Below are 24,242 nucleotides of genomic sequence, written 5' to 3'. Positions count from 1 at the left end.
TTGGGGTGAAATTTCTCTTCATCATTTCCATGCTTTTTAATTCCCCTAAATGCTAGCCTATTAAAATGACAAACCGAGAGCGAGAGTAACGTTGTTCTTGAATGTTTCGGATGAGTACATGAAAACGACATGCTTGGGTGCAAAGAAATGTGAAATCTTGACCATGATGATTGTCCAATTCACACAAATGTGCAAGACACGGTTGTCTGGCGAAGTATGAAGCGGGAAAGGGTCAAAGATTGTGAACACTAGTGTCGCTTTCCAGTTTTGTAAAACCATAAATGTGCTTTGTGCTGCTTTGAGAGAGCCCCCGATTGATGGAACTTTTTCAATCCCCAAACCAATGGGTCAGCATGGTCCAGCAAGGAAAAAGAAGCAACCGAGTTGCAGTCTTTGACTTTGAAATCTAAGAACACCAAATAATAGAGGGAACTAAAAATAGAATAGTACGATCAACCCAACAAAACAATAACAAGTTTGGACAATCATGTTTTTATAGGTGTCTTCATGAAATTTCGTCGCAATTTTCTCAATTAGATGATAAATTATGTATAATTGTCACGGACATAACAAGTAGAAAACGTTCACGTAAACGAAATCCGATAGTTTCATGAAGAAATTAACAAAGAAGAAGGTTGTTCAATAGAAAAAAAAAATCGGTGGCCCTGTTGTTAGAAGGAATGGATTAATTGAAGAAGATGGCAATAGCATGCTGGAGTTTTATATACCCAATAAATTTACCTATTTATTAAACTGTAGAAGAAGTATGAACTCTGGAGATTTGGGATTGGCCGGTGACACCCCACCTCCTCCCTCGTTCGTATTTATTAAAATGTAGAATCAGTTCCCATGTGAATTTGCAATGAATATGAATTTTGTGTAGGGTATTGTTAATCATTATTGTAGTTTATCCCCCTTCTAGCTAATACAATATACATTGCAACTAATTAAAACAGAACATGTATCATGTCATTTATATGTGACAGCCGAAAGGGAAGAGAATGTAAAACTTGGACTTTTGAGGTCGATAACTGAATCTGATTACAAATTTGGAAGATTAAAAATAGTAGCTAGAATCATCAACAGGTGTAGTAGACCAGAATCTGGAAGATAAATGTCCATATTTACCAACTCCCAATGACCCTGGTAACTTAAAAGACTTTCCTTGTTGTTCCAGTCTTGTTTTGATTTCACCCTTCTTTACCGGTTTAGTTCGTCCCGCATGAAATGTATTTTTCTTCTACCAAAGATACAAAAATACAACAACTAGCCAATTGCCACCCCCCCCCCTTACGAATAGAGACTGATGTTACTAAACCAAATGATGTCGGTCTGGTATGAACAATGTTGATCGATTGATTTGTACCCAGATTTACACACAATCACTGCTATATATTTAGAATTTTATAACTAATAGAGAATATAAGTAGCTTCGTTATTTTTAACCATCAGACTCGCTTAAGCAAGACTGAGTACAAAATCGACTAATCAGATGAAAGGGGTTGTTGGCTTCAGGTAATCACCTTTTGACTTTAGAAACTAATGTTGCAAGGAAAATAAAATTTTGATAGCAAGAAAAATGTAGCATCGACGAAGTCAAACTCGTGTAGCAAAACGAACGTGTAAACATTTAACCGAAAATTCAGAACGTATCAAAAAAAAAACCGAAACTCAGTTCAGAAAATTCAACTTTCATTCGAGTCTGCGCCGTCGAAAATAAGCTAAGCAGATTCAGAGATCACAACAGACTAATCAAATCTACTAGAAAACAGAAAAAAGAAAAGCTGCTAGAAATTGAAAGTTCCCCAGACTCGCACAAGACCATTCTACACCAGAAATCACGTTAAAGCTTGGTAACGTCTTGGCTCCAACAACTTGATTTGTATAATCGAAAAACAACAATGACTAGTTGTCTGAGTGTGTGTTGACTCAGACTAACTAGTCAAATTTCTGTTCAAATTGGCTGGATTCTACATGTCACATCAAATCCAGATTATTGTAACAGTTGGGACTTGGGAGTGTAAATTACTTCCGATATACATGGATGTGTGTGAATGAACGAACGATATAAATGAATAGAAACAGTATCAAAATTCTGCCCATGTAAGGCTAGTCTCTTGGCAGCAAGGAAAAGACATGTTTAGTACTCAAGTTCAGTATTGGAGTATAATGTATTACCCTTGTCGATCAGATTCGGGGGTGTCTTCTTTGCCTCCTCTCTTCTACTTCATTCATCCAATCTGAGAGCCACAAAAGACCCTTGTAGCCATAATATGAAACTGCAACTAGGAGCACCATAAAGATGACAACCAGAAGAAATCGCTTCATGCAGGCAACAATTTTCTGTTGAGATAGAAGTCACAGTTAGCTAAACAATAAAGAGGCAGTCTAGGGATTTTCATTTCCAAAGTAAAAGAAAACATACTTGTAGTGTCGAGATCTGTGTCACTTCTTGCCCCCGTTCACGCCTTCTCTTCCTCTTTGGTGCGGCCTTATCAGTCTCTGGCCCCTTCACCTTCAAGATATATGATGGCATTAGGATGATGAAGGGAAGGTCAAATACAAATTTGAAGTTTAACACTCATTGCTGTTCACAAGCAAATATTTTATGTATGATCTAATGGTCTTACCTCCACAACTTTAGGTCTGCGCAAATGTAATTCAGAATCAACAATCTTTTGTTTGCTTTTACAGTTAGATTCACAAGGGAGGAGTCCAAGTCCAAATTGATTCTTAGGTATATCTTTGGGATCACTACCAGCATTGCGATAGGCTGCCTGCACATCATGACATAACCGCTCCCTTTTCAAGGTCTGGCATCCACAACGAACAGTAACCTTGCAGATAAAGTCATAAATCACATCAGATAGATAACGCACATGAAATAGTAATGTTTATTGCTATTTTCCGGACTGAGAACAAAGGAATTGTTCACTCTTCTCCCTAGGTTAAAAAACATGGTATGTTTTGAATTGAAATTACTTCTCTCATACCTTTTTAGAACACTTCTCAGGTGATGGGCATTGACCAGGATGACAAGTCTCTGGGCACAGATGCGTACAATAAGGCAACTTCCTGCATTATCAGCATAAATTCTGAGAGCTCAGTTTTTTATATTTTGGGTAATGCGCTTTTTGTTTTTGTAGGAGATACAATTTTTTTTAAATCAAAACTAAAAAGCATAAAGTGAACAAGACTAACACTCACATTAAGCAAAAACCAAGTTATGTTTTGCAGGACTAAGAAAGAGAACTGATATTAGGATTACCTATGACAAGGGCCCTTACAGGAACGAGCAGCTGTTTGCTCCTCTTCAGATAAGCTAGTATAGTACATGCACTCAAAAACATGGACCATGGAACCACAGTGACATGAACGCTTTATGAGCACTTTGCATGGAGGGCAATCTCCAGGATGACATGACAAGGGGCATCGATGTATACATGCAGGCACCCTCTCCTGAATGGCCACATTTAACAATAATTAGAACAGAGGGGAGAATATAGTAGGGGTCCTAAAGAATTTTCAGTTAAAGTTTTAGTTTCCCTGAATGTGCTCCTAAAAATATACATAAAAGAGGTTCTACAAGAATCAATAATCTGGTCTTCAGTCTAGATACAAAGGAATGAATAACACCTTTTCGCAAGGAAGATGACACACTTCACAAGGCTCACTTCTTGCTTGCGGTCCTGATGGCAAAGACTGATTCTTTAGCGGGTGGCAAGTTTTAGTGCAAAAGTGGTTACCACAAGGTAGAGGATTTCCACACAAGTTATCACAGGCAAATAGTGATTTATCTGAACAGATCATCTGAAACAACAAACAAACAAAAGATGATGGAACTTAGGATGATGGGGCCAAGATGATATAGCAAGACATTAGTGGAAATGATCTGCAAGCAAAAACCAACCATTCTTTCCGCTGCGAAGTGCTGGCCCACACATGATCTCCAAACAAGCTCTGGGCATGGAGGGCATGGAGAACCAGGAGTGCACTCAGTCTGATAAAAAGCCTTCTTTTTCTTTGGTTTCAATGTAAATTCTGGATTTGGAGGAGGTTTAGGACCATGACACCTAAAATTAGGAGAAAAATAAATGAAATTATGAGAATTTCATTGTTAAGAGCAGTATATTACAAGCATAAAACAGAATATTTCAAAAATTAAGACAATGAACTAAAATTCTGCAAACCTTAGTTTGCACTTGTGACCACATGGATATTCTTCTTCACATAGTAGTTTACACGGGTGACAAGCTCCATAATGGCATTTATGCGGCTGCAGAAGGAAACAGCGGAAGTACCATAACATGACTCGTGAGACACATCATCAAAAAGGGCTAACTTTATCTGTAGCTAAAAAAAAATTAGAAAAACTCACAAAACAGATCCAGACTACTAAAAAAATGCAACCTAAACCAGCTGTTCAGCTAGAGTACAATTTAGCTAACAGTTAAGACAAACTGCTTGTGATCACTCCATAAGTTTCAAACTTTCAAGCACCTGGACATCTGTAGGAGAACACCTAAGACAGTATCATAAAGCTCTGATGCTAAGAAGTAAGAACAGGATAACAGAGAGAAATTAAGCCAAAGTAGCTAAACGTACCTTGCTATTTGGTCCATGCCTGCATAAAGGAGTAATAGGGCATGGCTTACGACACCGAGGAGGCTTCTGATCCATCTCAGTACCACATGGAACCTGAATTAAACGCATTAATAATATTGTAAATACATGTTTAGACCAATTATTTAGAGCAAATTAAATGTAGTAAAAATTTATAATCAAACTTCTCTTTTTGGTCAGGCAGTCATCATGCAACAGTGCAACACAAAACGAATTACCACCCAGATCTTGATATAAAAAAGATAAGCTTTTGCATGAGGAAGAAAAAGTTGCAATGCTTTTGCAGCACTCGGAATCAAGTCCACCATTCATATACCAAGTGCATATAGCCTGACAAGGCACTTATTATAACACTAATGTATAGATGAACAAATTGAACAATGATAAAACTCGCACCTCAAAGTGTGTGGCACCACATAAACATGCGATTGTCACCATCACTGGGCAAGGAGCACAAGCACCTCTGCACAAACACTTACAATTATAATCCAGAAATTTTGAATAAGGCTTCACACGTAGCAAGCTGGCATACTACTTAAAGAGAATTACTTGATACGAACACATACCTATGGCAGGGAGATGGGCATTTGTGGTTCCTACAGCGAAGCTTTCTGCCACAAATCTAACAGTTCAACATATCAGTACAAGTTCAACATATCAGTACAAGATACAATTGATTTGTAGACTCATGAAATCCAGTATAAAGGCTAAAAGAAACATACAAACCTCTGAGCACGGTGGACAATCCCCATCACAGCAGCGACGTTTACAAGGATGGCGTCCACAGTCTCTTAATGTCTGACACTTCCTCTCACAAGTCAAATCTTGATGACACGGAACCTATTCTAGACCCAAATACACTAACTTATCAGCTAACTCACAAATAATGCAAACAACCCATTGACAGAACCAAAACATTTAGAGAAAACCAGCAGACACACTACCTCCTTCTTCAAGCTCCCGCAGCGACACCACTTAGTGACAACTCTTCTGCAAGTCTCAACGCACTGCCCGCGATGACACCTCTCCGGGCACCTATGGAATCCACAGCTAAGCATCTTATCGCAAGTCGCCCCACACAGCGGCACCACATCCTTGCAAGACAATCCTTCATGCACTCTCTTCCCACAGGGACAAGTCCTCTTCCCCTGCAACGGACACGGCCCACACTCCCCCTCATGACACCCTTTACTACATTTATGCTGCCCACACCCCAGCATTTTCTCACACTCCTCCTCACACCGAAAATTCAACCTCTCACAACACTCCCTCTCCTCCTCCCTCTTCCCACATTGGCACCTATACCTCGCCCTCACTCGACAGGGAGGGCATTCCCCCACGTGGCAAATCTCCGCGCAGTAATGAACTTCACACAATAGTTTCTTGTTGCACGCATTGTTACACGAGAAGTCCTTAAACCCGCACCGCCTCACGTCTTTCACACCTCCGCAGAAGCAGCGAGCTTCGACGAGCTTCGGGCACGACGGGCAGGGGCCCGGGTGGCACAGCAGAAGGCAACGGTGGCCGCAATTGTGCTTCAGAGGCCGATCACAGACCTCGCCGCACGAATGAGGAAGAATCCACGGGTCATCACTCGCCGGATTCTCGAGCTTTCCACAGAAGCAGCGGTATATCTTAGGGATTTGAGCCTGAGTGTACTCTACTCTACACTTGGGGCAGTTCCAGAGCGACACCTCCGCCGCTTTGCTCTGCGAAATCGGGAGGCGCGTGGAGGCGCGTAGCGCGGATAAGTCGGAGGCCTGGCGCGCCCAGCTCTGGATGCAGAAGAGGTGGAAGACGGAGAAGCAGACGGAAGTGCATGACCAGGTCGGGTCTGCGGGTCGGATCCGCTCTAGGCATATTAAACATGACAGGGCGCCGGAGGAGGATGACGTCAGGAACGATTGGATCTTGGAGAGGTCGGCGGTGGTGGCGGAGGCTTTTCCGGTGAAATCTAAGTAGGATCGGAAAATGGAGTCGGATAGGTCCGAGTGGCGGTGGGCCGATCCGGATTTGGATCCGGATTGGCTGTGATCGGAGTCGGTGTCGGAGTCTGAGTTCATTTTGGGGATTTTAAGGGGAGGAGGAAGAAATATTGGGATCGATTTTTGTGTGAGCGCGGCAGATATTAGAGCCTAGAGTTGAGCGCCAAATGGGCCTTTACATAATAACCCAACAGGCCCAATACAAAAAAATCAGTTGTAAAAAGCCGAATACATTTTAAACCAAATACAGTGTATTTTTAAATGGTCCAGATAAAATTCAGATTGTTATATGGATTATATCGATAATTATGCTATAATACATAATTTTAAAGCTTTAGTGTTATTGTATAATTATGATAAATTTTGTTTTGTTCTTGCATATATGATTTGAAACATTTTTTGATAGTTTTTTTTATTAGATTTAATTAAGAAAATCTGAATTTTGTTATTCTTTGATATAATTTAAAAGTATAAATGTGAACTAATTAAAATAAAAGTTTAAGGGGTGAATTGATTTGAAGTGTTAAATTTAAGGGGATAAACTGAAATTAATTTTTTTACATTAGCAATGACAATCTGATTTGTTTGAAACACTCCATTTTCATCGTACTCCACATCCTCCAGATGGATCAAGTATTTATCAAACGACGCTCTTCGTTCATAAGATATTGAGCATTTTGGACAAGCAGAACGAAACAATATTGGCACGGCAGATGTAACTTCATCTTCTCCAGCTCCTTAATTTCTCAGCTCTTTCACCTTTTCAAAATGGTACATATATTTCCACCACAGTTCCCTCACTGTCCAAAACTACATTCACCTTAAGCCATAAGAATTAATGTATCTCGGTTAACACGAACAATTTGTAGTGTATCACCACTGCGTATGTTGGTGTACGTAGAAGATGACCTGCCCTTCAGCAAGCGAGTGAACGTTGGACCCTTAGATGTCATCAGTACATGCAGTACTTGCGGTACTTGAATTACATCTATTGTATGACCTCGGCGAACCTTATGAAAATGTAACGATTGTTTCTCGAACATGACAGACATTTGATGCATAAAGAGGTAATATGGAGGGAGAGGGATGTCTGCCACATCCAGATGCTTCCGCAGTTCCCTTACAGCTCTGTACTTGTTAACTCTCAACTCCACCGATGCCACCTCTGAGTCCATGATGACAAGCCTCACATAAAACCTGATGTCTTCATCAAACCCTGAGTATGGATTTGATGAGAAAAAGATGTGATTCCCTAAGCACCCCGAATCTCTTTAGTAGACTCTGAGAAGTTAATGCAGTACCCACAAATAAACTTCAATCTTTCTTCAAGGTTTTAATTTCAACTCATAGCTTCTCGCGTCGCAACTTGTAAACCTTGCATCCATAGCTCACAAATGTCTTCACCAATCTCAACACTTCCACTGAGTTCGCAGTAGTATAGTTTTGTCGTTTTTATCACCATGATCATGATGGCATGCCAATCAGGATCAGAGGATATGACCACCTTCTTTTCGGCCAGGGTGGATTTTGAGTTCCGCAGACTATAACACATCTTGCCAATTCCGATGCCTGAAAATCCAACACATTCAGTTTACCTGGTAACGACTCGGGATTCAGCTCTAAGGGCAACGATGTGGAAAGTCGATGCAACAGCAGACAACGGTTTTGGGGCTCGACTTCTCGGACTTTAACAATCCATTCCATTGAACTCGAATTAGAAGCTTTTGAAGCCGGTTGTGCAAGATCATGATGCTCTTGACGAGTGTGTAGACTGAACAATCTTGACCCTGAAGGCGAACTTGGATCGGAACCTTGATCTCATATGGAGGAATAGACGATCGCATGTCTTGACAAATAGAACGAAATCGAGTAGCATCAAACTTAGTATGTGAAAACTGCATGATCCTCTCGATTAATTCATTCGGAAGTTTATCCATCCTTCGGCACTAGGAATAATCGTCTTCGTTCTCACTTTGAGTTAACAGAGGTATTAATTGAAACAAGAGCTGTGTTCTCAAATCATCTTCAATCTTACAACTTTACACACTGGGAAAGCAATTCTTTTACAATAAAATGCATACACTCCTCACTAAAATTTACAAGCTGATTGGAACTCCATAGACGGCTTTGTACTTATTGTTGTTCTCCCTTGCGGTATGTAACTACATCAAACTAAATCGAAGTGCATAAGAAGCTTAACAGATTTGTATTTCTCTCCCTTATGGTCGTGTAAGGGAACTGCTCGGATTCCCCTTTTCAGCTCCGATAGTGGTAGACTCGTCTGTCCTCCAAAGTCATCCTTTTCTGACATGTCATACTCGTGAACTTCAATACGAATCACAGCCAGGTCAGGACAAGTTAATGGAAATTCAAATTCTTCATCCCAAGCAGGGATCCAGTTGTCCTCCAGGGTTTTTGTTTTCTTCATCACAGTATCGGCAGCAACTCCAGCAATGCCCACCTGAAAATGTACATCACCCACAACAGTTCCAATCATTAGATCACGATATCTAGAACGAGTGAAAGCAGAAGGAAACAACAAAACCACAAGACACAGGAAAGTAGGTCCATGCTGAAGTAGATGCATAGTCATATGTCAGAACAGAGATCACATAGCCACAGGAATCAAAGTGATATTTTTGATTAAGGAAGCAAGGATGATAATAGTCATGTAGTTTGTTTCCACTTACCCTTGCATAAAAATCCGGAGGTGAGTATGCATCAAAGTGTGTGTGCTTGAAATCATAATACCACCCTTCTCCCATATAGACTTTCACCTGTCAAGGCAAAATGAAAACGTAACTATTTAGCTCTGGGTAAACTAACATTACAGCATGAAAATTTGACTACAATAAGAAGCCTGGCGATAAAGCCCTCACCTTCAATGTTTTCACAACTGGTAACTTATGTTTAGGATCAAAGACCTCATTATTTGGACCAGCCGTCAACAGAAAATCTGGTTTTTTCACATAGCCACATCCACCATTAGCTCTAAACATTCCTTGCATCACCCACAATGATCTTCCGTATCCCTGTCACAAGGACCGCTAAACGTTCAGATTCCCATATGATGGTAAGGTATATAAGAACAACTATTTTCCTGCTTTTGCACATTGGTCATCCTCTTTGTTCGATAGGCATACAATAATAATATAAGCATGTCACACATAAGAACATAACCTAAGTTCTAATGGTTAACTCCCGAACTTTCACCGGCTCAAATTTATTCCAAAAGGGGAAGCAGTGGTTCATAGTTTGAATTGCCAATAGGGATAAGAAGTTTAACCATTTTAACATGAGTAAATTCCTTACCTGCATATTAAATGCAACCATTTGAGCACCATGTGACCACCCAATCATTGGGTTATAATTTGACGAGTCTACACGTATACCCTTTGGGTACACCCTCAGAATATTCCTCTGGGTAAATCTGGAAAGAATTCAAGATCAGAATGGAAATATTTTTTTTTATCAATTATCAAGCATACAAATCTGCATCACCAAATATCATGATTTTTTTAATTCAAAAAAAGAAAAAGAAAAATGTGACTGCATACTACAAGCATGAAAGTAATACAAGACTGGAGAACATATAACATAAAGAGCACGCAGGTTAAACTTGGCCAAAACTCAATATCTTTATAAAATCTATGTGTGACAGTAATTTAATCTAACGAATGAAGTGTAATATTATCATAGAGACCTCAAAATGATTCCTTTGTAGATAAAGGACTGGTACTGCATAGTATCTATTGTTGCATCCATCCAAATCATGACAATGCATATATTAATGCTTACAGCTATAAGAGTGTACCGCTAAAATCAACTTGTTCACGTACTCATTTTAGATAATATAACACTAATCCAACATGTTCCTTAATGCTGTCATGTATGGTTTGACATATATGTGAGCCAGAAAAGGAATGCAGCACAGTTCATAGAAGATTTTTCTTAAATACCTGACTATATCTTTTCCATAAGTGTCGGATGCCTTTTCAAGCTGTTGCTCACTTAAGCTCAGACGCCGAACTTTATTAGGATCCACTTTGAGACACTCACTTAATCCACCTTTGGGTTTCCCTGCATGAATGGCAATTAATCGCTTATATTCGGGAGCTACATTTTGTGGGGACTTGGACTCTACATCCTCAACATCTTCCTCCTCTTTACTCTCTTCTTCATCCAACTCAATCTGCAAAACATATAAATTGAGTAAGAAATTTGGACATCAAATCAGCAATGTAGCAAGTTACACACACAGCCTCACCACCTTGTCATCTTCTGCAACCGCTCTTTTCAGTTCTGGGACTTCTCTACCCCAGGCTTCCTCATCAGGAGCTAAACTCTTTCCCCTCTTCAGGTCTCCAGCCGCAGCAGCTTTTTCGGCAGCAGCTTTAGCCTCAAGATATTCCTGAGGCGGTTTGGTTGATATAATAACCCTCCTCTTTAGTGATTCCGGGGAGGGAAACTCTTTAAGACACTCGGATCCCGGGGGAGAAAACAGCACATCTCCAAATGTTTCAGTAATCATCTAAAAATCAAACACACAACAGTACATATCACCACTCACCAGTAAACAAAAGGTATGAAGTCCCTGATAAGTGATAACAATCAATAACAAAACAACCTACCTTCGCCACTTTAGCTTGAAGATTAGGGGTTAGATGATCCTCTAAGGTAATCACAACAGGGTACTCAGATGCAACAAAAGCATGTTCCTTTATAGACTGGAAGCATTTGTCAAGTGCCACTGGAGCAGTCAATGTCCTATAACAAAACAACAAACCTAATTCACCTATACAATTCACTATCACATTATTACATCTTTCAATCAGTCCAAATTACACAAAAGATATAAACACATACCCTCCATGAAGTACATCCACATCATCTTTGTTCGAATTGGGCCAAATATCAAGCTCAATCACCCTCACTCCTCTATGCAGCGCTTGTATGATCGGCACATCGCTGCAGTCGCTGCTCAGCTGATTCCCGGTCAAGTAGGAGTTGTGGCCGGTGTGTATGAAATAGTGCGACAAAGGCGCATTCATGTCGTGGTGGACCTAAATCACCACGAAGATTCAGCCCAACAAAATCACCAAAACCACTCACACAAACAAAAAACGAAACCATCCAACGTTGGGGAGGAGATCAAGTGCAATACCTTGGTGTTGATAGGGGAGTTGGTGTTGCCGAAGAGGTACTTGAAGAAGGCCTCGAGGTTGAGAGCCTTGCGGTGGAAGATACTGAGATGGCGGAAGTCGTGGAGGCTGTGATCCAGTACGGCCTGGGCCTCCTCTTTAGTGAGGTCCTCCTTCTGGACGTCAGTGAGGAAGCGGTGGAGGTGATCGAGGGTCATGAGGCCATTCTCGGAGTACTGGTCGAAGAGGGTCTTGATCTCGGCCGGGGCTTCGGAGACGGTGAGGCGGAAGCGGCGGCGGAAGCAGAAGCACACTCGGTAGGTCTGCTTGGACATCGGAGACGGTGAGGGTGACCGGAGAAGACTTCTTTCTTCTTCTTCTTTGTTTCAGGTGAAGGACTGTGAAAAAGAGTGAGGTGAAATGTTGAGAGTGGGGAGAAATCCGGAACCGTGGGAGGAGAATGGGGGAAGAAGTGAAGAACTGAAGGAGAATGGGGTGGGGTCCAGTAACAATTTTGGTTACATTGGAGTTTAATTAGTTTACAACTGCCCTCTGCCACCAACACAATCATTGAGTTGTTCTCTTCTTCTGTATTCATCCATCTATAAATTCTCCTCTAATTAAAAAGGCTAGAACGCTCTTTTTATCCCTTTAGATTTTTTAAATTCTTTTTCCTTTTATTTTCCATATCGGGGAACGTCCTTTTTAATAGAAATGTTAGAAAATGAGAAGTACATTTACTTAGTTAGAGTGGAAATGATTCTGTGTATCATGTATGTGTACTAGTTGTTTACAATGAGTTGTAATGAGATTATCGATCGTCTTCTACTTATTGGAAAATTGATAAATAATTCAAAAATTCTTAGGAAATGTTTGTTTACTTGGGAGGAATAGTTCCGAGGTAAATCAAATTATGTGTATACACATATAAAAACTGCAATTGATTATGCGCAAAATATTCAAATTATAATAGATACAGGAATCCCTTCATTTCCCGTTAGTTTATTGTTGAGTAACTCCTAATTTAATACCCAAGATGGTACACGGGTTCATGAATACTTTACTCATTCCACCTCTATTCTCGTCTCCGATTCATGGCATCTCTGTCTCATATTCAATGAATTTTTATATTCCAATTGAGTAAAATAATAAACGTGGTCAGTAGTCAAATATCCAAATCTTAATAATATTGTAACAATGGATCTTTACCACAACACATGATACACGTGGTGACGGTGGGTCTGAAGTGACAGTGAGCCTAAACTACTTGTATGGATTAACCCCTGACTTCATAACAGCATCTCCAATCAACTAGCCAAATTTTTTGCCGAACTCAAAATTTGATATATGAGATGGAAGAGCCATTTTTAACATAAGTTTGTTCCAATGGATAAGTTAAATTTGAAAATTTTATATTATTATTATTATTTTATTTAAAAAGAAAACAGCTTCTCTCTCCCTTTTCCATCTCAATGATATTCGTCTTCTTCTTTTTCAGTTACATGACTTGCATCTCTATTTTATTTATTCTTCTGGTTTCATTATCAACTCTTTAAAATCAATACCGATAGATAATCATGTTGGATATTTGAGAGATACTGCCTACGATTGTTCAAGGAGTGAGTGGTTTTGGATCATCATCATGGCCGTTTTACCCATGGCTGGGTAAATTTATGATGTTAATCTTTATCCCCAAATCTAAATGAAAATTTAATATCTGCATCTTGTATTGTTTTGATTTGGGTGTTTTGTTGAAACTCAAAATCCAAACTTTGGAGGTGATTTGAGTACATAAATAGGAAACAAAAGCTGAAGTGGCTAAATTGGCAGAGTGTTCCTTTTGGAAATTGATGAAGGATGAGCAAAAATATATAGGACATTTCTTCGTCTTGGCAAATTCCATGATCGAGTATTTTTTTTTTGTTTCAATGAGTCTGGTCAGAGTAGTTCTCAGAGTGGAAGACGAATATGGTATGGGTAGGTCTAAAAGAGATTTATTTTGTTCTATGGTCTGAGATGAAGACGAGGGAGGTAGAGAGATGAGAGAAGACCAAAGAAAGAATAAAAACAATTTGACTCATTCGGTGGCTTGAGTCAAATTTGACATGAAGCTAGATTAGTTAAATTACATGTGTGTATGACTAATGTGTTGGAGTCAGTAGACTTTAGCCAAAAGTAGCCGTGGAGCTGATACGTCAAATATGGCTCTTCGGCTGGAGATGCTCTAACAGAAATGTAATTATAAGTCGGCAAAAGATGAGCAACGCTGGCAAATTCCAACAGGTTAATCAAGGAATAATTGAACGGCATATCCACAATATTTCCACTGTGAGGACAACAACGCATATGCTCATGCTACATCGACCATAGTGGTCTGGTAGCTGGTGCATGTTACCAATTTTAATTGCTTTCAATACTCGTATGAATCCATACTACCAGACATTGACTTCAACATCCAATACAACGACCTTGACGGATCCATCAACATCCTCCTCCTTATGTCGGTAACCTTCTTCTTGTATAATGATTGCTGATCAAGCAGGTGAATTTGTAAAATGGAAAAACACCACTTCCCATTAGCAGTTTTCCTGAGAGAATGTCATGGCTTCAGTACAAAGTAATCCCTCTATAGTGCACAATCAACAATCTCAAACTAATTACACACGGAATAATTATTCAAGTAAATTTATAATGTGGGATCTATTTGTATTATGATTGTGTTTTGGAACAGCATCACTATTTACCCCTAATCATTTCATATAACCAAGCATGCCGTACTTTACAAAAGAATTGATCCTGGATAGTGTTCTCTACTGATTTAGCCTGATTAGATAAAGCCATCACTGATTTGCAAAAGGGGAAAACCCCACTTTCCACTGGCAGTAGTTTTGCTGAGACGATGTCATGGCTTCAACACAAAGTAATATTTTCCAAGACCATGATCAACAGTCTCACTTATTACACATCGAGTACCTGTATATGCTATCGAAACCATGACAAATTGGCCCCCAAAGCCATGATGAAGAAGGATGACCGCTGTGGGGTGTGGTCGTGTGGACTAGGCAGGTGCCAGATTCGACTCGAACTGAAACCGCATCAGGAGCCTTACAGATGTGTATTTCTGGCCCTTATGATCGTAAAGTGGGACTGATCGGATCCCAGCTTTTAGCTCCGAGACAGGCAAACACGTCTGGCCGCCGAAGTCATCTTTATCAGACCTGTCATACTCTCGGACTTCAATCCGAAGTACAGCCAGCTCTGGAACGGTCATACCGAATGTAAATTCTTCATCCCAAACCGGTATCCATTCGTCGTCGATTATCTCTGTTTTGTGCTTGGCACAATCTGCAGGCACTCCAACGATATAGACCTGCGTGTATGCATCCATGAAAATTGGAGTACTTTCAGTACTAGCCAGACACTACTAGACATACCCTTTTCCTAGTAGAATATTCGTCTACAATATCTTGTGGAATAGGCTAGCAGTTCCTAGTTTCCTACTACTATATGATGCCATATACATTAAATATGCTTCTACATTCATGATCAGAGTCCATAGAACACTAACAATTCAGGGTGTTTTCATATAGGAAATGCTCAAATCCATATCCAAAGTCCGAAAACTCAAAGACGACTCTTAAAGGTGGGTGATGCCGCTGATCATTGAGGAGTGAGGACGTTCTAAATATGCTAAGATAATGGAATGAGCATTTTCAGAGACTACTAACTGGGGATTACCAACATGGGGAAAGAAAGAAAAGGCAAAACAGCAACAAACATAGGACAACAAAACAGCAACTTATTATCAGAAAACACAAAACAGATCTTACTGACTTTTGTATAGAAGTCTGGAGGTGAGAATGTATCGAAGTGTGTTCGACTAAAATCCAAGTGCCATCCATTTCCCATGTATACTTTCACCTGTCAATTGACATCAATGCTCTGAGATAATTGCCAATATGCCGAAAAACTCAAGTAAAGTTCCACAAATTGTGCCCACCTTCAATGTCTTTGTCACTCTCAGGGTCCTTTTAGGATCGAAAACCTCATTATTTGGGCCCTTGTGTATCAAAAGGCCAGGCTTTTTCAAGTAACCGCACCCTCCATTCGCGCTAAACATCCCATGCATCAGCTCAAGTAATTTGTCACGTCCCTATTATAAAATTTTATATGCAGAGATCGATTATATTTTTTCTTATGTCATGGATCATTAGGTTCCGTTAAGATTAGCCATGAAACTTCAAAGCTAACCTGCATATTAAACGCAACCATTTGAGCTCCATGCATCCATCCAACATGTGGTTTGTAATTCGAGGAGGTCACTCGTGTACCTTTGGGGTAGATCCTTAAAATGTTCCTCTGTGTGAACCTAGAGACCGTAACACAAAACCAAGTATCAGAATCATTACCTAACAACAACTGCTAAAGAACACAGATAACAGAAGGCTAAGATAACTGCCTGCTGCAGATATTACCTTACAATATCAGCTCCATGATCTTCAGCAGCATTTTCGAGTTTTTGTTCACTCAAACTGAGACGTCTTACTTTTTCTCCAACCTCTAGAGCCTCTTTCAAACCACCCCGCGGTTTTCCGGCGTGGATTGTTATAAGTTCCGCATACTCAGGTGCTTCTGACTGAATAGGTTTGATGTCAACTGCAGTTTTGCTCTCAGTTTCTTTATCACTGTCACTCTGCACCCATTGAAAGAAGTAATGTTAAGAAGCACACACTGATAAACCAACGTGAAGAGAACATAAACTTCATTACTCAGCTCACCGTTTCCGATTCTTCAGATGAATCATTGTCATTACCCTCTCCTACTACTGGTGGCTTGGTTGAGATAACAATGCGATATTTTAAAGCCTCAGGTGATATAAATTCTGTCATAGGGTCTTCTGGCTTTGGATAATACAGTATGTCTCCAAATATTTGGATAACCAACTACACATTAAATCAACAATCCTAGGTAAGACTAGAAACATTGGCAAAGCAACAGAGTTGAACCTTTAACTGAAATAACCATCTTCAAGAACAAATGAAAGCAAGGTACCTCAGCAACTTTAACCCGAAGCTTGGTCGTAAGGTGGTCTTCAAAAGTAATAACAACAGGGTAGGGAGATTTAACAAAAGCATGTTCTTTAATGGATTTCAAGCATTTGACTAGTGTCACAGGAGCCGTCAAGGTCCTGCGTTGTGCAAAATTGGTTCTTACATTGTAACGAAAATTCGAAAGAAAGAACAACAATTCTCAGTTCAACTCGACTTTACTAAGCTGATTAGTACCTTCCATGATAAACTTGAACATCATCTTTGGAAGACGTTGGCCATAGATCAAGCTCTATAACTTTGACCCCTCTCTCCAAAGCCTTGATGATTGGGACATCACTACAGTCACTGCTGAGTTGATTCCCAGTCAGGTACGAATTGTGCCCTGTATATATGAAATAATGCGACAACGGAGCAGTCATGTCATGGTGTACCTGAAACTCCAAAAAAGCACCAAAATTTCCAAACCACATTCAACACAATCTCACCCACCACCAAAATCAACAAACAAAAACAAACACAATCCCGATCGGTCCCTTAAATTCTCATCCTTGATAAACATGTCAGCAATATTTTTTTAAAAAAAAATCAGCAATTCGAAAATTAATGACAGCAACCTCTGGTTTAATGGGGCCGTTGAATTCGTCCTCGAATAGGAAGTTGAAGAACTCCTCCAACGTGACACCGTGTTCGCCGGCGGTTTTGTTCTCTTTGTCGTCTTTGCAGTCTTTCTTGTCCTTCTCGTCTTTCTTGGGTTTCATAGTATGCCGTCGCCGGAGCAAGAACTCATGTAAGATGTGCTTGGCATCGGCCAACGAAACCTTCTCGTTCTGGTGTTCGATCAAGAACGTACAGAACTGGTCAGGGGACATGACGTCAGCGCCGGCGGCGAACTTGGAGAAGATATCCTTGACGTCGGGAGGCGGGCTCAACTCGCTGATCTTGAACTTGCGGTTGAAGAACTTGAACATCTTGTAGTTGTTGGTGGAGGCACTCCCGTCGCCCATTTTGTCCTTCTTCTTGTTGTGTTTCTCCGATGATGAGTCGGAAGCAGGAGTCTTGGTGTCTCCGGTTTTGGATCTTGGGTTTTCCGACGATGATCGGTGGACGTGTGACATTGGTTTTTTCTGAGTTTGTGGATTGAGAGTAGCAGAGGAAGAGGGCCTAGGATTCAGCTGGTTCATTCGAAGCTAACCACCGGCGTCAAACTACGATCGAATACTTCCCTCTTTCACTCTTCAATCTTCTTTCTCTACTCTGTCGTATTGGAAATTAAAAACAAAGAAAATAATGAAAACGATATAATACAAAACTTACAAAGTAGGGGTGGTTGAGTGGAGATGAACCGGCACCGCCTTTAAAAAAAGGAGGGAGCTTTCAATGACGTGCTTCGAAACCTCAACAAAAGTCCTCGAGTCCCATAAAACCGAATCGTACTTGTTGTAATATCTGTTCTTTAGTCATGGGGGTGATGGAGTTGGATCTCACTGATTAACTAATGCAACGATCCATGTTTCCATGACCAAAATTAAAATTAGCAGCAATATTGGTTAGTGAAATAGGTGATGGGAGCATCTCATATATGGAGTTAACACCACCTATTTGTTGAAGGAAAAGATTGTGAAGTTTCACTCGTTTTTCTTTGGATGCTAAAGAGTTAAGACATTAGGTATTTAGTGTGCAATGTTCATTATTATTTGGTTATAGAGGCCCAACAAACAGAAAATTCAAAAGATTAAATATTAGAGCAAGCTCCAGTTTGCAATGTTCATTATTTTGAAATTTGATTGTGATGCAGGATGAAATAATTATATATTATTGAATGATATGGTAGCCTATATATAGGCATTTACAAAACCACAATCCCGTAGGATTCGGAGTCCTAATCTATTACGGAGATGCTAATCTATCTCCTAACAGGAAACCTATTAGGCTAAGACACACATAAGGGTAGAATAGTAATTCTCCCGGAACACTCCCCCTTGTGTCGCATGCCTAGGTTGCATGGTGCACATATTGTTGCCTCGGTAAAAACCTTGTCAAGCAAAACAAAAACCTCTTGGATAAAACAAAAGCTTGATCGAAGGGAAAAAGAGCACAACGCACCAACTACTTAAAGATCTTAACATGTGATGTAGACTCCCCCTGAAGTCTACCAAACTCTAATGTTCCGATAAACGACGCATGCCAATGCTCTTCACATGTTTCACAAAAGTAGATTTAGACAAAGACTTGGTGAACAAATCCGCAACATTGGATTCTGAACTCACTTGATTGATCTGAACATTCAAGAACTTCTGTTGTTGAACGTTGTAGAAGAACTTAGGCGAAATATGGTTCGTGTTGTCTCCCTTGATGAAACCTAACTTCGTCTGCTCTATGCAAGCAGCATTATCTTCATAAATGCACGTAGGTTGATCAGTTGTAGAGACTAATCCACAATAATCACGAATATGGCGAACAAGTGATCGTAGCCAAACACATTCTTTAACTGCTTCATGGAGAGCGATGATCTCCGCGTGATTCGAAGAAGTAGCAACAAGAGTTTGCTTTGTGGATCTCCAAGATATCGCCGTATTTCCAATGGTAAACACATAACCGGTTTGAGAACGAGCCTTGTGAGGGTCAGAGAGGTACCATGCGTCGGCATAACCAACTAACAAGTTGTTTGGAGTCTTTGCATCGGGGGAAAGAGCTGCACAGGACCGGTTGCTGCTCTTGGCACCGCGCACGGTCTCCACGCCATGGCGGCCGGCGGCGTCGCTGTGGCGTACGGCAGCAAGGCCGGGGTCGGCGACGGCGGTGGTGTGGGGAGATACCGTGGCGGTGTTCTCAATAGGGGTAGAACAATCCCATGTCAAGGGAACCTTTCAAGTATCGAAACAAATGCTTGATTCCATTCCAATGACGTAGCGTAGGTGCGGAGCTAAATCTAGCTAATAAGTTCACTGCGAAAGATATGTCAGGTCTAGTGCATTGAGCAAGATACAATAGTTCCCCAATTGCACTAAGGTATGGAACTTCAAGACCAAGAACTTCTTCATCATCCTCTTTAGGACGGAAGGGATCCTTCTTGATATCTAGACTTCGGACGACCATGGGAGTAGACAATGGACTGCATAGATCCATATTGAAACGTCGAAGCATCTTCTGCGTGTAATTTGACTGATGCACCAAGATGCCGTCGACCCTATGCACAAGCTCAAGGCCGAGACAGAATTTCGTCCTCCCTAGGTCTTTCATCTCAAATTCCGACCTTAAATAAGACACGGTCTCTTCAATCTCATCAAGAGTACCGATTATGTTCATGTCATCAACGTAGACCGCAACGATGACGAATCCGGAATTTGTCTTTCGTATGAACACGCATGGGCATAGTTCATCATTCTTGTAACCCCTTTTCACCAAGTATTGATGCAACTGATTGTACCACATTCTTCTGGATTGCTTTAACCCGTACAACGAACGACGTAATCTGACTGCATGAGCACTCCGTGGTCTGGAGGCACTTGATGGAGGTAAAGGTAGTCCCTCTGGAGCTTTCATGTATATCTTTGCGTCAAGATCCCCATAGAGATAAGTTGTGACCACATCCATAAGCTGCATGTTTAGTCTTTCGGACACTACCAGACTAATAAGGTAGCGGAAGGTAATGATGTCCATAACAGGAGAATAAGTCTCTTCATAGTCAATACAAGGTCGTTGTGAGAATCCTTGCGCCACGAGTCTTGCCTTATAGCGCACGATCTCGTTCATCTCATTTCGCTTACGAACGAAGACTCATTTATGTCCAACAGGTTTGACATCTCTTGGAGTCAATTCAACCTTTCCGAAGACTTCTCGCTTCGCTAATGAGTCAAGTTCTGCCTGGATTGCTTCCTTCCACTTCGGCCAATCTGCTCTGCGTTCGCATTCAGCTACAGAGCGAGGTTCAACGTCGTCTTCAGATATGATCTCATGTGCGACGGAATAAGCGAAAACGTCATCAATGCATGTAGTGGCTCGGTTTCGGACCGACTGCTCACTTGTGTAGTTCACTGAGATTTCGTTGTTCTCTGGCATCAAACAAGGTTCCATAGCGTCCCACGGTAACACTTGAGTTGATTCATGGACATAGCTGTAATCAGAGACAACTTCATACGATGGTGATTCATCGTTGATGACGCGCTGTGCCTTAGTCATTCGCTTCTTTCTAGGTTTTGAATCCCTAGAGTTTATCGGTCTCCCCTTTTTTCTTTGAGGAGCCGAGGCCGAAGCTGCTCCATGCTGGGCCATCTCGGCATCGTCGCCACAAGGGGCGCCGGCAACACCACGGCGTACGGTGGTGCCGCCGCCGGCCTCCGTCCCACTGTCAGGGGCGGTACCAACGTTGCAAGGTCCAGGAGCCTGTCTTCCACGCCCGTATTTCGGGACATCCAACCGTGCCGGTACGTTCGCAGCGGGTATGTTTGATCTCGTCACTTTAGCAATATCTATAAAGCCGTCGAGCATCGAATCCGCGACTTTCTGGAGGTCGATAATGCGTTGCACTTCTAACTCGCTTTGAGCAGTGCAGGGATCATAATGAGACATAGTGGGGACACACCACATCAATTCCTGACGTTCATTTGGAATGATAACATTCCCATCTCCCCCTAACGACGGGAAGCATGTCTCATCAAAGTGACAATCTGCAAATCTTGCAGTAAAGAGATCTCCGGTGGTTGGTTCTAAGTAGCGGACAATCGTTGGGGAATTATAGCCAACATAGATACCTAATCGTCTCTGAGGACCCATCTTAGTACGCAGCGGAGGTGTAATAGGCACATAAACGACGCAACCAAAGATGCGTAAGTGTGAAATATTGGGTTCGTAACCAGTCACCATCTGGTACGCACTAAACGCTTGGTTAGCCGCGGGTCGGAAACGAATAAATGTCGCTGCATGCAACACTACATATCCCCACGCAGAGACCGGCAGGTTAGTACCCATAACCATTGCCCGAGCAACAAGCTGAATATGCTTGATGGTAGCCTCTGCTAGACCGTTCTGTGAATGAACATGAGGAACGGGATGTTCAACTTCGATCCCAATAGACATGCAATAATCATCAAAAGTTTTGGAGGTGAATTCTCCAGCATTATCCAAACGAATGGATTTGATAGGATAATCGGGGTGGTGAGCCCGAAGTTTGATGATCTCAGCTAATAACTTAGCAAATGCAGCATTCCTTGTGGATAGCAATGCGACGTGTGACCAACGCGTCGATGCATCAACCAATACCATAAAATATCGAAAAGGTCCGCATTCTGGTTGAATAGGTCCACAAATGTCACCTTGGATACGTTGTAAGAATGGAATGTTCTCGGTTGAAGCCTTAGCAAAAGAAGGACTTCCTTGAAATTTAGCAAGAGAACAAGCTTTGCAAAACGAGCGATGGGCATCAGAAATTGCCATGGAGACATGTGAAAGCACGGGAGGCATCACAAGCTCCTGTGAAGGAGGGGATGCCGCCACCGACGACATGAAAGCCGTGGAGCTGCCGAGTGGGGCATGCTCGGCCACACCATGCGGTGCATGGGTAGGCACGGCCTCACCGTGCGGAGCACGGGTGAGGTGATCCATCAATCGCTTCCGGAACTTGAAAAATGGATGACCATGTGAATTCTTAAGAATTCTAATCATCATATCACGTCCAGGGTGCCCGAGACGGGCATGCCAAAGCATATAAGAGTCAGAATCACAAAAGTTGCGTTCAACCGCATATGATTGAAAGATCCGAATGGAAGTAAGATACAAACCATTCCCAAGACTCTTCATCTTTTCTAAGATGCGGCGATGGCCTGCTTTCTCAGAGGTAACACAAAGATATTCCGCTCCATTCTCAACATAAGTATCTAGGTGAAAACCATTGGCACGTATGTCCTTAAAACTTAGCAAGGTGCGGGGAGACTTCGGCGCATAAAGAGCGTCTACGACGTTAAGAGTCGTACCATTAGGCAACATGAAAGAAGCAGTGCCTCTTCCTTGAATGATGGATTTTGAGCCAATCATTGTAGTCATCGAAGAAGTCGAAAACACTAGATCCGTGAACAACTGCATGTGCCGTAGGACAGTGTGGGTGGTTCCGCAATCAGCAAGACATTCGATTTCACCGCGGGACATCTACAAAATAACAATTAAGAGAGTCAGCCACACGGGAACAATTCTATACAATACGCCGTAGGATATTGTAAGAATGGGAATCGGAACAAAGGTCGATCCCATCGAATGTATCACATGGCAATAATACTACATTCTTCAACTAAAGAGTTGGAAAACATGGTATTGAAGCAGTGAAATACCAAACAGTAAACTAGGGTGGTATAAACCATCTAAAAATGGTGTGGAAAACACACACAAAGAGTACCGTTGAGTGCATATAACGGACTTGGAGAAAACCGGAAAACCATATCAAAAGAACTCAAACCCGGGTGAATTTTGGACGAGGAAAACGTGGCAGCAGGGACTGCTGCAATATGCCGGAAAAATGACGAGAAACGACGGAAAAAAAAAACCGTCGAAAAACTCGTTGGAAAACCGGCGGCACCGATTGTCTGAAAACCAGCCGGCGGCGGTCGGAACTGGCCGGTATGGAGGCCGGAACTTCAGGTCCGACAGGAAACGCCGGCAGGAACTGGGTGGCGGTGCCGGAAACGCCGGGAAATGGCCTTAAGATGGCGAATACGCCGGCAAAACGTGCCGGAAACGCCTGAATAGTAACCGGGTCCGGCTAAGGCAAAACGACGTCATTTTCCGATGTTCTGAGGTTCGTTTTCCGAATTTTAAGTTCCAAATTCACAATGTAGTGCTATTGGGGTCTCATGTGACCCAAAAAGCATCCAATTTAAAAACCACGTAAGTTGCACACGTTGATCATCATGCTAAGTGTCGGATAAATAAAATTCTCAAAGAGATCGTCTTGTAAGCAAGAAATGAGAAATTTTATTGAATGCCAATCTTTAATACATCACACATGAACTTCTAATTCCAAAATCAAAAGACTATTACAAAGTCAATGAAAATAACAATGGCGATCGGCCATAACAATACTTGAATCATAAAGCTAAAGAAGCTAAAACGACTAATCAAATTCGGGAGTATCCATGGTAGCAACCGGAGGCCTAGCCTTAGAAGCAAGGGGCTCGGGTTTCATGGAGATATGGTGAGTCTCGATCTCAGGGTCCTCATCCACATGATTCGATTCGGGTTGTAGAAACTTCTTGTAGGCGGAGTAAGCCTTGATCATCTCTTTGCTAGCGCGACAATCGCGATTAAAGTGCTTGAAGGAGCCACATTTGAAGCATGGAGACTTGCCATTACCGGAAGTGGAGGCATTAGGAGGCGCACGGCCTCCTTGGAGTTTGGGACGGGGACGGCCTCCCCCGGAGGGTGCGGCGCCGCCACCATCACGGGTCCAAGTATTG

At 41.6% G+C, this 24,242-nt stretch overlaps 3 protein-coding genes across 5 annotated transcripts; all 3 read right to left on the bottom strand.

The window, feature by feature from the left end:
* Positions 1–1,811: 1,811 nt before the first annotated feature.
* Positions 1,812–6,705, bottom strand: LOC126801593 (NF-X1-type zinc finger protein NFXL2). Its single transcript, XM_050528991.1, has 13 exons — positions 5,568–6,705; positions 5,350–5,463; positions 5,190–5,245; positions 5,020–5,086; positions 4,606–4,698; positions 4,191–4,276; positions 3,911–4,073; positions 3,637–3,810; positions 3,269–3,459; positions 2,994–3,075; positions 2,631–2,837; positions 2,426–2,515; positions 1,812–2,343 (listed from the first exon to the last, which is right to left on the bottom strand). Exons 1-13 carry the CDS (start codon positions 6,684–6,686, stop codon positions 2,188–2,190), a joined length of 2,598 nt encoding a protein of 865 aa, XP_050384948.1. The 5' UTR covers positions 6,687–6,705; the 3' UTR covers positions 1,812–2,187.
* A 1,910-nt stretch (positions 6,706–8,615) lies between these two features.
* On the bottom strand, positions 8,616–12,187 carry LOC126804000 (phosphoinositide phospholipase C 2-like). 2 transcript variants are annotated; one of them, XM_050531742.1, is made up of 9 exons: positions 11,773–12,187; positions 11,475–11,671; positions 11,240–11,375; positions 10,876–11,139; positions 10,568–10,800; positions 9,921–10,038; positions 9,488–9,640; positions 9,299–9,385; positions 8,616–9,069 (listed from the first exon to the last, which is right to left on the bottom strand). In XM_050531742.1, exons 1-9 carry the CDS (start codon positions 12,082–12,084, stop codon positions 8,776–8,778), a joined length of 1,794 nt encoding a protein of 597 aa, XP_050387699.1. In that variant the 5' UTR covers positions 12,085–12,187; the 3' UTR covers positions 8,616–8,775. The 2 variants fall into 2 exon arrangements, with proteins under 2 accessions (XP_050387699.1, XP_050387700.1); XM_050531743.1 differs by having other exon boundaries at positions 10,879–11,139; positions 11,773–12,186.
* A 2,323-nt stretch (positions 12,188–14,510) lies between these two features.
* Positions 14,511–18,203, bottom strand: LOC126804168 (phosphoinositide phospholipase C 6-like). 2 transcript variants are annotated; one of them, XM_050531942.1, is made up of 9 exons: positions 17,415–18,203; positions 17,035–17,237; positions 16,802–16,937; positions 16,528–16,692; positions 16,225–16,442; positions 16,001–16,118; positions 15,750–15,902; positions 15,584–15,670; positions 14,511–15,119 (listed from the first exon to the last, which is right to left on the bottom strand). In XM_050531942.1, exons 1-9 carry the CDS (start codon positions 17,979–17,981, stop codon positions 14,808–14,810), a joined length of 1,959 nt encoding a protein of 652 aa, XP_050387899.1. In that variant the 5' UTR covers positions 17,982–18,203; the 3' UTR covers positions 14,511–14,807. The 2 variants fall into 2 exon arrangements, with proteins under 2 accessions (XP_050387899.1, XP_050387900.1); XM_050531943.1 differs by having other exon boundaries at positions 17,035–17,231; positions 17,415–18,202.
* Positions 18,204–24,242: the final 6,039 nt, after the last annotated feature.

The sequence above is a fragment of the Argentina anserina genome, chromosome 7 (genome assembly GCF_933775445.1).
Source record: "Argentina anserina chromosome 7, drPotAnse1.1, whole genome shotgun sequence".
Taxonomy (NCBI): Eukaryota; Viridiplantae; Streptophyta; class Magnoliopsida; order Rosales; family Rosaceae; genus Argentina; species Argentina anserina.
Note: the sequence above shows the minus strand (reverse complement) of the source record. Positions and strands in the feature narration are given on the sequence as shown.